The 13138-nt window shown below is 34.2% G+C and overlaps 1 protein-coding gene and 1 non-coding gene across 9 annotated transcripts in view; one reads left to right on the forward strand and one right to left on the reverse strand.

Annotated features, from left to right (window-relative positions):
- Nucleotides 1–13138, forward strand: part of ATRX (ATRX chromatin remodeler) — a 263885-nt gene that overhangs the window by 139596 nt on the left and 111151 nt on the right. For all 8 annotated transcript variants that reach the window (XM_087813462.1, XM_016207255.2, XM_087813461.1 and 5 more), the window contains 3 exons: nt 7365–7502; nt 9339–9514; nt 10857–10974. In XM_087813462.1, coding sequence (XP_087669588.1) covers nt 7365–7502; nt 9339–9514; nt 10857–10974 — 432 coding nt within the window. The remainder of the gene's footprint in view (nt 1–7364; nt 7503–9338; nt 9515–10856; nt 10975–13138) is intronic.
- Nucleotides 6350–6423, reverse strand: LOC148090481 (small nucleolar RNA SNORD65). The gene has a single exon (XR_015713783.1). It is a non-coding gene; the product is annotated as a small nucleolar RNA SNORD65 (small nucleolar RNA).

Here is a 13138-nt window from a genome sequence, read left to right on the forward strand (position 1 = left end):
CTATCTCACTGGATTTGCCTATTCTGGACATTTCACAAAAATATTTCTGACATTTTGTAAAAATGGAATCTTACAATATCTGGCTTCTTTCACTTAGCATTATGTTTTCAAGGCTTATCCACATTGTAGCATGAATCAGCACTTTACTCTTTTATACACATAAATGAACACACAATATTGATTCAAGGTACTGTTTGATTTAAACAATAAGATAGTTCTGACTATTTTGTTATATAAAATAATGACAAATTTCCACAGTGCATTGAGCTATTTCAGTCAGGCTTGAATTTAAACAGGAGAACTTTTCTCCAAGCTTCTCTCTAAATCCCTTTTCTTATACCTCCAGAGCTTCATTGCTGTATTCTCTCTGTACTTTCTCTAAAATGCTTTCCAAGTATAGCTATTTTCAAACCCTTCCACTTCATTTACATATCATCGTAGTGAAGTTTTCCAGAAAATATATTTCCAAGATAATTAAAACTATTTCTTTTATTTATTTATTTTTTATTTTTTAAAAAATATATCTTTACTGATTTTAGGGAGAGGAAAGGAAAGGGAGAGAGAGAGAGACAGAAACATCAATGATGAGAGAGTCATTGATCGGCTGCCTCCTGCACGCCCCCGACTGGGGATCGAGCCCGCAACCCGGGCCTGTGCCCTGACCAGGAATCAAATCCTGATTGCCTGGATCCTAGGTCGACGCTCAACCGCTGAGCCACGCCTGGCTGGGAAAAACTACTTCTTTTAAACATTAAAGATTTACAAACATTTTTAATGCCAGGAAATGTTATATACAATCCTATCTTAGTAAACAAAATATGAATAATATTATTTAACTTTTTAATGACTCAGGGTTATTAATGAGTATATTTAACTTTAGTCTTCCTACCGACTTTTATTCCTTCAGATATCCTTACTAAGGATAGGGCTTTCTCTCCTATTGTTGTGTTAATAAATAGTGCTTTTTAAGTTAAATTATAAATGCAATATATGTTCTTAAGTAAAATACAAACAGAAGAAAAAGGTATATATTGAAAAGTAAAAGTTCCCTTCCTCCCTGTCCCACTGTTGTTTCATGTATATCCTTCTATAAATTTTTTGGGGTTATACAAGCATGTATTTTATTTTATTACTTTTATTTAGACATAATTGACATAAACATTATATTAGTTTCAGGTATACAACATAATAATTTTATATACGTATATATTACCAAATGGTCATGAGAATAAGTCTAAGCATCCATCACCACATATAGTTACAAATTTTTTTTCTCATGATTAGAACTTTTAAAATTTACTCTCTCTTAGCAACTTTCAAATGTATAATACAGTATTGTTGACTATAGTTACGATGCTGTGTAGTACATCCCCAGGACTTACTTATAACTGGAAAATTGTACCTTTTGACTACCCTCATCCATTATCTATCCCCCTGCCTCCACCTCACCCCATACTTCTGGCAACTACTAGTCCTTTTTCTCTATCTATGAGGTAGTTGTTATAGATTTTACATAACTGAGTTCATACTGTGTTTTTCTTTGTCTCACTTATTTCATTTGGCATAATGCCTTTGAGGTACACCCATATTCTCACAAATGGTAGGATTTCTTTTCGATGGCTGAATAATATTCCATTGTATATATAGTCCCCATTTTTTAATAATCCATTCATTCATCAATAGGCTCTTAGGTTGTTTCCATGAATTGGCTATTGTAAGTAATGTTTCAAGAACACGGGAATACAAATATCTCTAAGGTAATGATTTTGTTTCCTCTATATATATATACCCAAAAGTAGAATTGTTGGATCATATGGTAGTTCTATTTTTAAATTTTTGAGGAACCTCCATACTGTTTTCCATATAGGCTGCCCCAATTTACATTTTTATCTGCTTTACACAAGGTTCCCTTCTCTACATTTTCACCAATACTAGTTACCTGAAAATAGCCATTCTAACTTATAAGAATGTCATTGTGGTTTTGATTTGCATTTTCCAATGATTAGTGATGTTGAGGACCTTTTTTGTGTACCTCTTGAACATTCATATGTCTTTTTTGTAAAAATGTCTATTCAGATCCTCTGTGCATCTTGCAATCGGATTTTTTCCCCCCACATGTATTTTTTTGTTTTTTTGTTTTGTTAATTCTTACCTGAGGATATTTTTTCCATTGATTTTTAGAGAGAGTGGAAAGAAGGAAGGGAGGGAGGGAAGGAAGGTGAGGGGGGGGAGAGGGAGACAGGCAGACAGACATGGATTGGTTGCCTCCTGTACGTGTCCCGACTGGGGCGGGGGATTGAATCTGCAACCGAGGTACATGCTCTTGACTGGGAATCAAATCCGTGACCCTTTGGTGCTCAGGCCGATGGTGTAACCACTGAGCAACACTGGCCAGGACTAGCATGTATTTTATATTGCAACATTTGGAGGTTCCTAAGGTCACCCTCTGGCTCAATAATTCGCTAAGACTCACAAGACTCACGTGAGCTGTCTGTTATACTCATGGTTATGGTTTATTACATATAGTAAAAGGTTACAAATTAAAATCAGCAACAGGAAAAGGCACATAGGGCAAGGCCCAGGGGAGTTCCAAGGCTGCTCTGTCAGTGAAATGTATAGAATATTGCCAAATAGTCATGCTTATCTGAGCCTTGGTGTCTAGAGTCTGGGCTTAATCACACAGACATGGTTCACCACCCATGTGGGTGACTTTAGTCTCCAGCCTCTCCAGAGGTTGAGAAGATACTGCATTGCCCAAAGGTGCCATATTTGCCCCCTGAACGATAAACATTGTGTTAGCATAGGCTACCTGGTGTGTCCCAAGCCATTCAAGCAAACAAAGAAATTCTTATCAGGTAGGACATTCCAGGGGTTTAAAGGTTACCTCCCAGAAGCTATAGGCAAAGGCCAAACCTTTCTTAGGGCAGAGTTAATTCTTTACTTCACTACATATATAGGGTGTCCCCATAAAATGTACACAAACTTTGAATGATTATAGAGTCAGTGTTTATTAACATACAGTTCATTTTCAAAATTTAAAAGAATCTACAGAAATGAGTAAATTTTGTCAACTCCTGTTTTCAAACTGATGACTGTTCTGGTCCAGGCACTACTGATAACACGAAGCAATGGAATCGCAAACATCAAGAGTCATTCCATTCTGTATTTGTGCACCCTCAATTCATCAACTGTTGCTGGTTTTGTACCATAAATTTTATCTTTTATGTATCCCCATAAAAAAGTCTAGTGGATAAATTTTCTTTGCTTAAAGCCCAGTCTGGTTGAAAAGAAAGAAACCTCAATTGAGCTATCAGCTGTTAAAGTGTGTATACATGTTTTTGGGACACCCTGTATATATGTATATGTAGATAAAATCAATCTTTTTGAGGTGGTTATTTAAATACAAATGGGATTATAATATAGATTCTGCAACTTGTTTCTTATTTAGTAATATATTTGACATATCTTTCAAGGTTAGTATATAGAGATCTACATCGTTAATTTTAGTTATGCAACATTTGTTATATTATAGTCTCATTAACCCCCTTTGACAGGCTTCTAGATTATTTTTAATTTTTTACCATAACAATGCTTCAGAGACTATATATTTTTGAGTACTTATGGAAGTATATCTTTACAATAAATTCCTACATATTGAAATACGGGTTGAAGGGTGCACACATTTTACATTTTAATATATTTAGATTAATTTTTATTCCTACAAAGTGTACCTGTTTCACCACACCCTCACGAACACTGAATATTGTTAGGTGGTGGAAATAATTTAAATCACTTGTGTAAAATGCTTTTTTTCTCTTTTGAAAACTTTAGGATTAAAAATAAACAATATGTAGCCTTTTAATACAAAGCTAGCTATAGATTTCAGTTGTTAGAAAGTATAATTAAAAAATGCACATTTACTATTTGTAGCCCCATCTGAATGCTAAATAACAATTTATATTTAATTTAATCAATTATATTATTGATTAAATTATATTATTTAATCAATCATGCTAAAGCAGTTACTTGTTTTTTTTAAGTTTCTTCATCTTTATTGTTGAAAATATTATAGATGTCCCCTTTTTGCCCCATTGATCCCCTTCACCCCACATCTATCCTACCCCCAGGCCTTCCCCAGACCAGGGTCTGTGTCCATGGGTTATATTTATGAACATGTAAGTTCTTTGATTAATCTTTCCCCACCCGCTCCCCCCTCCCCACCTTCCCTCTGAGATCCCTCCGTCTGTTCCACGCTTCTCTGTCTCTAGATCCATTTTGTTCATCAGTTTATTTTGTTTATTATATTCCACATATAAGTACGATCATGTGGTACTTGTCTTTCTCTGACTGGCTTATTTCATTTAACATAATACTTTCTAGTTCCCTCCATGCTGTCCCAAAGGATAAAAGATCCTTCTTTTTTACAGCTGCATAGTATTCCATGGTGTGAATGTCCCACAGCGTTTTATCTACTCATCTACTGATGGGTACTAGGGCTGTTTCCACATCTTAGCTATTGTAAACTGCGCTGCTATGAACATAGGGGTGCATAAGATCTTTGTGATTGCTGTTCTGGGTTTCTTAGGATATATTCCTAGAAGTGGGATCACTGGGTCAAATGGAAGCTCAATTTTTGATGTTTTAAGGAAACTCCATACTGCTTTCCATAGTGGCTGCACCAGTCTGCATTCCCACCAGCAGTGTCCTAGGGTACCCTTTTCTCCACATACTTGTCAACACTTGTAGTTCATTGATTTGTTGATGGCAGCCATTCTGACAGGTGTGAAGTGATACCTCATTGTGGTTTTAATTTGGATCTCTTTGATGATTAGTGATGTTGAGAATTTTTTTCATATGTCTCTTGACCATCTGTATGTCCTCTTTGGAGAAGTGTCTAGATCCTTTGCCCATTTTTTTATTGGATTGTCTTCCTTTTGTTAAGTTGTATGAGTTCCTTGTATATTTTGGATATTAACCCTTTATCAGATGTGTCATTGGCAAATATGTTCTCCCATACAGTGGGCTCCCTTTTCGTTTTGTTGATGGTTTCTTTTGCTGTGCAGAAGCTTTTTATTTTGATGTCCCATTTCCTTATTTTCTCCTTAGTTTCTTTTGCCCTAGGAGATGTATCAGGAAACACATTGCTATGAGAGATGTCTGAGATTTTTCTGCCTATGTTTTCCTCTAGGATTTTTATGGTTTCATTTCTTACATTTAAGTCTTTTATCCATTTTGAATTTATTTTTGTGTATGGTGTAAGTTGGTGGTCTAGTTTCATTTTTTTGCATGTGTCTGTCCAGTTTTCCCTACACCATTTATTGAAGAGACTGTCTTTACTGCACTGTATGTTCTTACCTCCTTTGTCAAGTATTAATTGACTATAATGGCATTGGTCAAGTTCTGGGTTCACTGTTCTGTTCCATTGATCTGTATGTCTGTTCTTGTGCCAGTACCAGGCTGTTTTGATTACAGTGGCTTTGTAGTATAACTTGATATCTGGTATTGTGATCCCTCCAACTTTGTTCTTATTTCTCATGCTTTCCATGGCTATTCGGGGTGTATTTGGCTTCCATACAAATTTTTGAAGTGTTTTTTCCAGATCTGTGAAATATGCTGTTGGTATTTTAATAGGGATTGCATTGAATTTATAGATGGCTTTGGGTAGTATGGACGTTTTAATGATGTTAATTCTTCTAATCTATGAACATGGTATATTTTTTCATTTGTTTATATCTTCCTTTATTTCTTTTTTCAGTGTCCTGTAGTTTTCTGAGTAGTCTTTCACATCTTTGGTTAGGTTTATTCCTGGGTATCTTATTTTTTTAATTGCATTGGTAAGTGGGATTTTGTTTTAGTTTCTCTTCCTGAGAGTTCATTATTGGTGTATAAAAATGCCACCGATTTCTGGGTGTTAATTTTGTTTCCTGCTACCTTGCTGAATTCATGTATTAAATCTGTTGTTTTTGTGGTGGAGTCTTTAGGATTTTCTATATACAATATTGTGTCGTCTACAAATAATGACAGTTTTGTTTCCTACTTTCCATTTTGGATGCCTTTTATGTTTTCTTCTTGTCTGATCGCTGTGGCTAGGACTTCCAGTACTATGTTGAATAAGAGTGGTGAAAGTGGACATCCCTGTCTTGTTCCTGCTCTTAGGGGAAATGGTTTTAGTTTTTGCCCATTGAGTATGATGTTGGTTGTAGGTTTGTCATATATGGCCTTTATTATGTTGAGATATGATCCCTGTATTCCCACTTTGCTGAGAGTGTTTATGAAAAACAGGTGTTAGATTTTATCGAATGCTTTTTCTGCATCTGTTGATATGATCATGTGATTTTTTTCTTTTTCTTTTCAGAAAAACGTAGGTTCACCACTATACAATCTGCCGGTAATTGCAGCTATTTTTGGGTGATTTCATCATTTTGATATTTTTCTTTCAATTTGTTTATGTGCTCTATCACGTTTATTGATTTGCGAATATTGTACCAGCCTTGCATCCCTGGAATAAATCCCACTTGGTCATGGTGTAAAGCAGTTACTTTTGAAATCACATGGAAGATGAATTTTTTCTAATACCTAATAGATGGGGTAATTGGGCAACTGCTATTGTTGAAAATTGGTATTTAATATTAGTTACTAATATTACTAGTAACTATTAGTTACTAGTATGTTAATGAGCAAGCAAATTTTGTATGTGGGGTACTGTAGCAAACAATACTTATTTTAGTAAAATAACTATTTCTTTCAAAAGAGTCACTCAGCTATGTGATCTGTTACAGCTTAGAAAGCATTCTCACCACCCCTCATCCCAATGTAACAATCAGTTTAGTTGTCTTTATGCGTTAATGTGCCCCCCCGCCCCCCCCCGCCCCCCCCCCCAAGCAAGAGTGTTACTTGTTGTAAGTTAAATGGTAACTGTTGTATGGCCTATTGTGATTTATAATTCCTTAAAATGTAAGTTTTGAAAATTTGTCTTTTCACATGTACTAGTTTCAAAATACGTCTTTAGATACTGTTTTTCATTTGTAAAAGAAATGAAATGTTTTTTTTGAAATGTTTTTTCAAATACCTCAAATCTGTTGGTGGGATCTTTTCACCCTTTTGATTATTTTTATTCTTGCCTATTTTTGAGTAACATCTATAGTAGTACTTTTATACTCTACTATTGCAATATAATTAACACTAGTTTGTGCCACATGAACGCAGTACAGCAGCAGATAAAATATGACTATTCTTATAAGAATGTTGTTTAACTTCCCACATGAGCAGCACTGTAAAAGGATTAACTTTATTTACTTAAATTGATTATACTTTCACTTTTGTTATATATTAATTAAATGTTGTTTTTCTATACATTTTTATAGGCCCTGACTTTGTTGTTTGTGATGAAGGCCATATTCTAAAAAATGAAGCATCTGCTGTTTCAAAAGCTATGAATTCTATACGATCAAGGAGGAGGATTATTTTAACAGGGACACCACTTCAAAATAATCTGATTGAGTGTGAGTTAATACCTGCAGTTATGATGTAGAGTATTAGCTTTGCCACTTTGCCTTTTACCTTTCTTCGGTCTACTTTTGTATAGTCTCTGACCATGATCTATATAAGTCCATCTTAATCTACTGTGAGAGAATACCTTACATTTCAAATGGAATGCTTTGTAAATATGAATGGTAAACCACAGCTAAGAGGTGTGTCATTGTGAGTGTTTAAATATAAATACAGAATTTGAAATATATAAAAAATATCAGAAGTCTTAATGATGGCTTTAAAAGCACAAATGCATTGACTATTCAGGAGATAACTATAACAGAATATATCCAGTTTTGGGGGAGGTACTGATAGCAAATTGAAAAGAAATGACAAGTGTGAATATTTTAGGAAGGTGGAGATGGGCAAGGAGAGCTTTGATGAATCCATGTTAGCATAGACTTTGTGGAGGTGGAGGATAGATGATATGAACACAGGGAAGTGACTTTTGAATTTCCTTCATTTTAATTTGTGTGCAATGATAATAAACAGGGAACATGAGTTATTCAGCAAATAAGAAATTAAAATTTCCTGTTATAATCCATTATAGTAGCATTTTGTTATTTTTACGTTTTCATTCATTTAGTGTATTTATAGTAATTTAACCGTTTTTTACTATTTGTAATACTGGTTAATATTTCACTTTAGCCTATATTTTCTTTATATTTATGTGTTCTGGTTTTCCCCTTTTCTTTTGCCCCACTTATACAAATGCTGTTTCTCATTGTGGTCTGATTTGTATAGGGTAACTGATAATTCTGTTAAGGACTTCTGAAACTAAATCAGTAATATAAAATTTGATATAGTAGCTTATTACCTGAATTTATTATTTTTTTATTTTATATTTTAATATATAAGTGTATTAAGTCAACACATTGTACATCTATATATATATATATATATATATATATATATATATATATATATATATTAAATATATGTTTATTGATTTCATAGAGAGGAAAGGAGAGGGATAGAGAGATAGAAACATCAATGATTATAGAGTCATTGATCAGCTGCCTCCTGCATGCCCCCTGCTGGGGATCGAGCCCGCAACCGGGCATGTGCCCTGACCGGGAACTGAACCGCAGTCTCCGGGATCCTAGGTCGATGCTCAACCGCTGAGCCACACCCAGCCGGGCTGAATTTATTATTTTGATTCAGTATCTGATTTTTTTGGTTTTGCTTTGTGTGTTTTTTTCCCCACAAAATACTCTTGTTGATTGTAAAATCTTGGTTAGAATTATAGAATACTTGTTTTATACTTCATATCTATTGTAAAGAATAGTGAGTTAGAATAAAATGTTGTTAGGTCTTTTTAAACATTCATGTCTAGAATTTATTTGAATTTATTGTTTTTTATATTTATTCTGTTAATCCTCACCCGAGAATATTTTTCCCCAGTGATTTTTATAGAGTGGAAGGGGTAGGGGAGGGGGGAGAAAGAGAGAGGGGGAGAGAAACATTGATGTGAGCGAGACATATCAACTTGTTGCCTCCTACACCACCCTGACTGGGGCTGGGGATTGAACCTGAGACCCTTCAGTGTGAAGGCTGATGCTCTAACTATTGAGCCACACCGGTCCGGGCTGGTTTTTATTTGAATTTCTGATCTGGTTTAGGAAATCCAGTTCTAGATCAGACTTGTAACCAATGTTTAATCTACACTCAATTTGGTGTTCTTTCTTTGTAGATTAATTCTAATGCTTCCATGGCATGCATTTTTTGACATGAGCACCTTATCAGAAAATTTTTCTGAGACCTTTTTGCCATTATTGTTGTTAATGAACTAATGTCTTCTCTCTTAGATCACTGCATGGTTAACTTTATCAAGGAAAATTTGCTTGGCTCCATTAAGGAGTTCAGGAATCGATTTATAAATCCAATCCAAAATGGTCAGTGTGCAGATTCTACCATGGTAGATGTCAGAGTGATGAAGAAACGTGCTCACATTCTTTATGAGATGTTAGCTGGATGTGTTCAGGTACAAATACATTCCATAGTAATAAAATATTGTTGCTTTATTATATTGCAATTCCAAAATGTTTTCTGAAGTTAAACTTTATTTTCTGTTTTCCTCTCCCTTTTCAGTATATAGTTTTACACTTAAACCTCTTTGCATTGTCTCTAAAAGTTTATGCAACATTGATTTTTTTTAAAAATTCCATTCAGGCTTTTAGACCGTAATTGATTAATTTATTTGCCAGGTATATGGCTTCATATTTTGATATGTAAATGTTTAGATTATTCATCCTTAAGATAGGGAATATGTAAAAGGAACACAGTTATGATGAAGACATTCCTGTGCTCATTCTAAATCTATGGTATTCTAAACTTCACTTATTTGAAATGGTTGTGGGAAAGACATTTAGGACTTATGAGAGGTGCCATTTTTAACGTAATCCTGAAGAAACAGTTTTATTATTGTCAAGCACAAGCAAAAACCTGAATTGTCTAGTAGTGTTGTTTATATATACATTTTCAATGAACCTATATTAATGAGTAGATAACTATATAGAGACTGAGCCAGCAGTTAATATATCTCAAGATCTGCACTTTTTCTTCCAACACTAGATACTAATGGTAGCCACAAAGAGGTAACAAATGAGACAGGCCATCCTTCTGTCTGGGTATACTACCATCATATAAGGCAAAGTCATCCTGTTTGTTCAGGTTGGCCACAGGTACTAGCAAGTACTCCGTTTCTGTGTTGCTGCTACCACTTAGGCAGCATTTTTTCTGGATTGGGTAGTCATTTGTATCTTGCACATTAGTGTTCTTTCTTTCTTTTCCAATAATTGGTTTCAAGAGTGTTTATATGTGGCTTGGTTTCTCAGTTGGGCAAAGATTCCCCCTGGAGTTATGTGTTATCCTCTGGCACGTTGGCACATTTTACACAAAGGACAACTCAGAGTGCATCTGACTTTGACTCATCAGTTTTACTGTATGATTAAAGCAAGTCTTTTTGCTAGCACTACCTACTACATCCCCTACCCTCCTTTTTTCTTTTATATATGTAGAGTAGACCACTTGAAAACCTAAATTGCTCACCTGGTAATATGACCACTTTCATTTAAAACCTATGTCGCAGTATCTTTTTACCAGTGCATCATATTGTGAAGTCATGTGAAATAAATTAACTGCAATTATATGGGAATCATTGTGTGATTTAAAGAGGGTAAATCTGTTTAAGAAGATGTTTTCTTATATGTTTGTACCTACTTATTTATGTGTATCTTTTAGTTGGAAGCACTGATAATTCTTAGAGCAGTTAATTCCTGTCATATATTTAGGTTAACTAATCTTCATTCTCTTGTTAATTACAGAGGAAAGATTATACAGCGTTAACAAAGTTCTTGCCTCCAAAACATGAATATGTGTTAGCTGTGAGAATGACTCCTATTCAATGCAAGCTCTATCAGTACTACTTAGATCACTTAACAGGTAAAAAAAAATACTATTAGTTTATTGTTTTTATCTTTCCTGTAAAGACACTCTTTTCTGTAGAGTACTGTCTTAGTAATTTTACTGTGTCAGTTCTTTTTCAATTTTGCAATTGAACAAAGTTGGTATGCTTATTTTGTAAAAGCACAAATATTTCTAATTTAAAAAAGCACTAATGTTGTAAAAATAAAATCAAAGAATAAACAGCTGAAAAACCATACACAGCATATGTGAATAATACCCTTAATTTGTATAAAGCTTTTATTTCAGTAAAATTATAAATGTGAATAAATTCATAAAAGAAAATACATAGAATTCCAGTATATCATTAAAAACCATTCAACCACATTAATAATAAAAAGCATGTAAATCAAATCCATGAAATCATTTCTCAGTTATCAAATTGTCAAAGGTTGAAGGAAAGGAAAAGGCAAAATACAAGGCAGAGCATATATTATGCTCCCAATGTTACAATAAAAATATATGCAAATGCCTAAAATATACCAAAATGTTAAAAAAGATTGTTTTCTGGGTGCTGTCATTATGATTAACTTTTACTTTCTTTCTTATTCTTTTATATGGGCTTTTAAAAAATACCATGAGTAGCTATTGTTTTATCATCAATAAACTTGTATATGTGTGTTTCTGTGGCTATGTGCCCAAGGTTGTCACTGTTCACAGAACAAAACCTAGTCTCTGTCCTGGAGTGGGATTTCTTGTTGGTCACTTTATTCTAATACCTTTCCTTAAGTGATGTGACAGGTTTATTTAGGGAATACAGGTTAGAAGGTTCCCTTCAGCTATTGTGGATACAGTAATTGATTAAAAAATAATGGAAGGTGGAAATGTGCACACATATTAAAACAATACTTTATATTATATCAATAGTTAAAGTGATCTGCTTATAACAGCAGTGCATTTTATAGTGTAGAATGATGCTTCTGGCCACAAGACTTGTTCTGCTTTGGGGAAAATAGGATTTGAATGTTAGTATTTTATAGAACTTCTTTTTTGCTATGTTATAAAAAGAGAATTTTCTTGTTGACTGTTGGAAGAAAAACACCTCTCATAAAACACATGTTTTCCTTTGTATATCAATCAGAAGCTGTAAGATTTATTATACCATTTTGTTTTGAATGACAATATTTGTAGATATAATTAAGTAACCAAATACAGACATCCTAATGAGGGAGTTACTTTATAGTTTAAGAAAGAGAGAGATGTTCATACCTCTCTTTTCCTTAATCTCTGAGTAATAAAGAGTGCTAAATTTGGTCATTTAATTTTTTTTTTTCCATTTAAAATTTTGTTTTAGGGAAAGTGCAAGCTACAGTGTTTTCAAATATTAGAAAATCACTTGTCTTTAATAAACAGTAGCAAAATGTTAATAGCTGATATATAGATGTTAAATGTACTCTTTTGAAAGCAATGCAGTATTTAAGAATTAAAATGGTCTGATTTTTTGTTATATTAAGTGATAAGAGTAAATATCTAAATTATTAATTGCCAAAGTTTCAAAACCCTGAGTGGTATGATTGTTAAATAACAATTTGGTGCCATTATGAAAAGGTCCCTCACACTAAATATGACGTTTTCTTTTCTTTTTTTTAAAATTTATCTTTATTGATGAAAGTATTACAGGTGTCCCATTTTTTCCAATTGACCCCCTCCACTTTGCTCCCTCCCCCTCCCCAGGCCTTCACCCCGTTATTGACTGTGTCCATGGGTTATGCATATATGCATCTAACTTCTTTGGTTAATCCCTTCCCACCCTCCAGCCCCCTTCCCTCTTTCCTCTGAAATATGGTCGTCTGTTGCATGCGTCAGTGTCTCTGGATCTATTTAGTTCTTCAGATTCTTTTGTTCATTAGCTTCTTGTTAAAGAAGACCCTTCAACATTTCCTGTAGTGCTGGTCTGGTGGTGAAATTCCTTTAGCTTTTTCTTATCTGTGAAGCTCTGTATCTGACCTTCAGTTCTAAATGATAGTTTTGCTGAGTAGAGCAATCTTGGTTTGTAGTTCCATGTTTTTCATCACTTTGAATATTTCTTGCCACTCCCTTCTGGCCTGCAAGGGTTCTGTTGTGAAATCTTCTGACAGTCATATGGGTGCTCCCTTGTAGGTAACTAACTGCTTGTCTCTTGCCACTTTTAAGATTCTCTCTT

Source organism: Miniopterus natalensis, chromosome X (assembly GCF_054644295.1).
Source record: "Miniopterus natalensis isolate mMinNat1 chromosome X, mMinNat1.hap1, whole genome shotgun sequence".
Classification (NCBI taxonomy): domain Eukaryota; kingdom Metazoa; phylum Chordata; class Mammalia; order Chiroptera; family Miniopteridae; genus Miniopterus; species Miniopterus natalensis.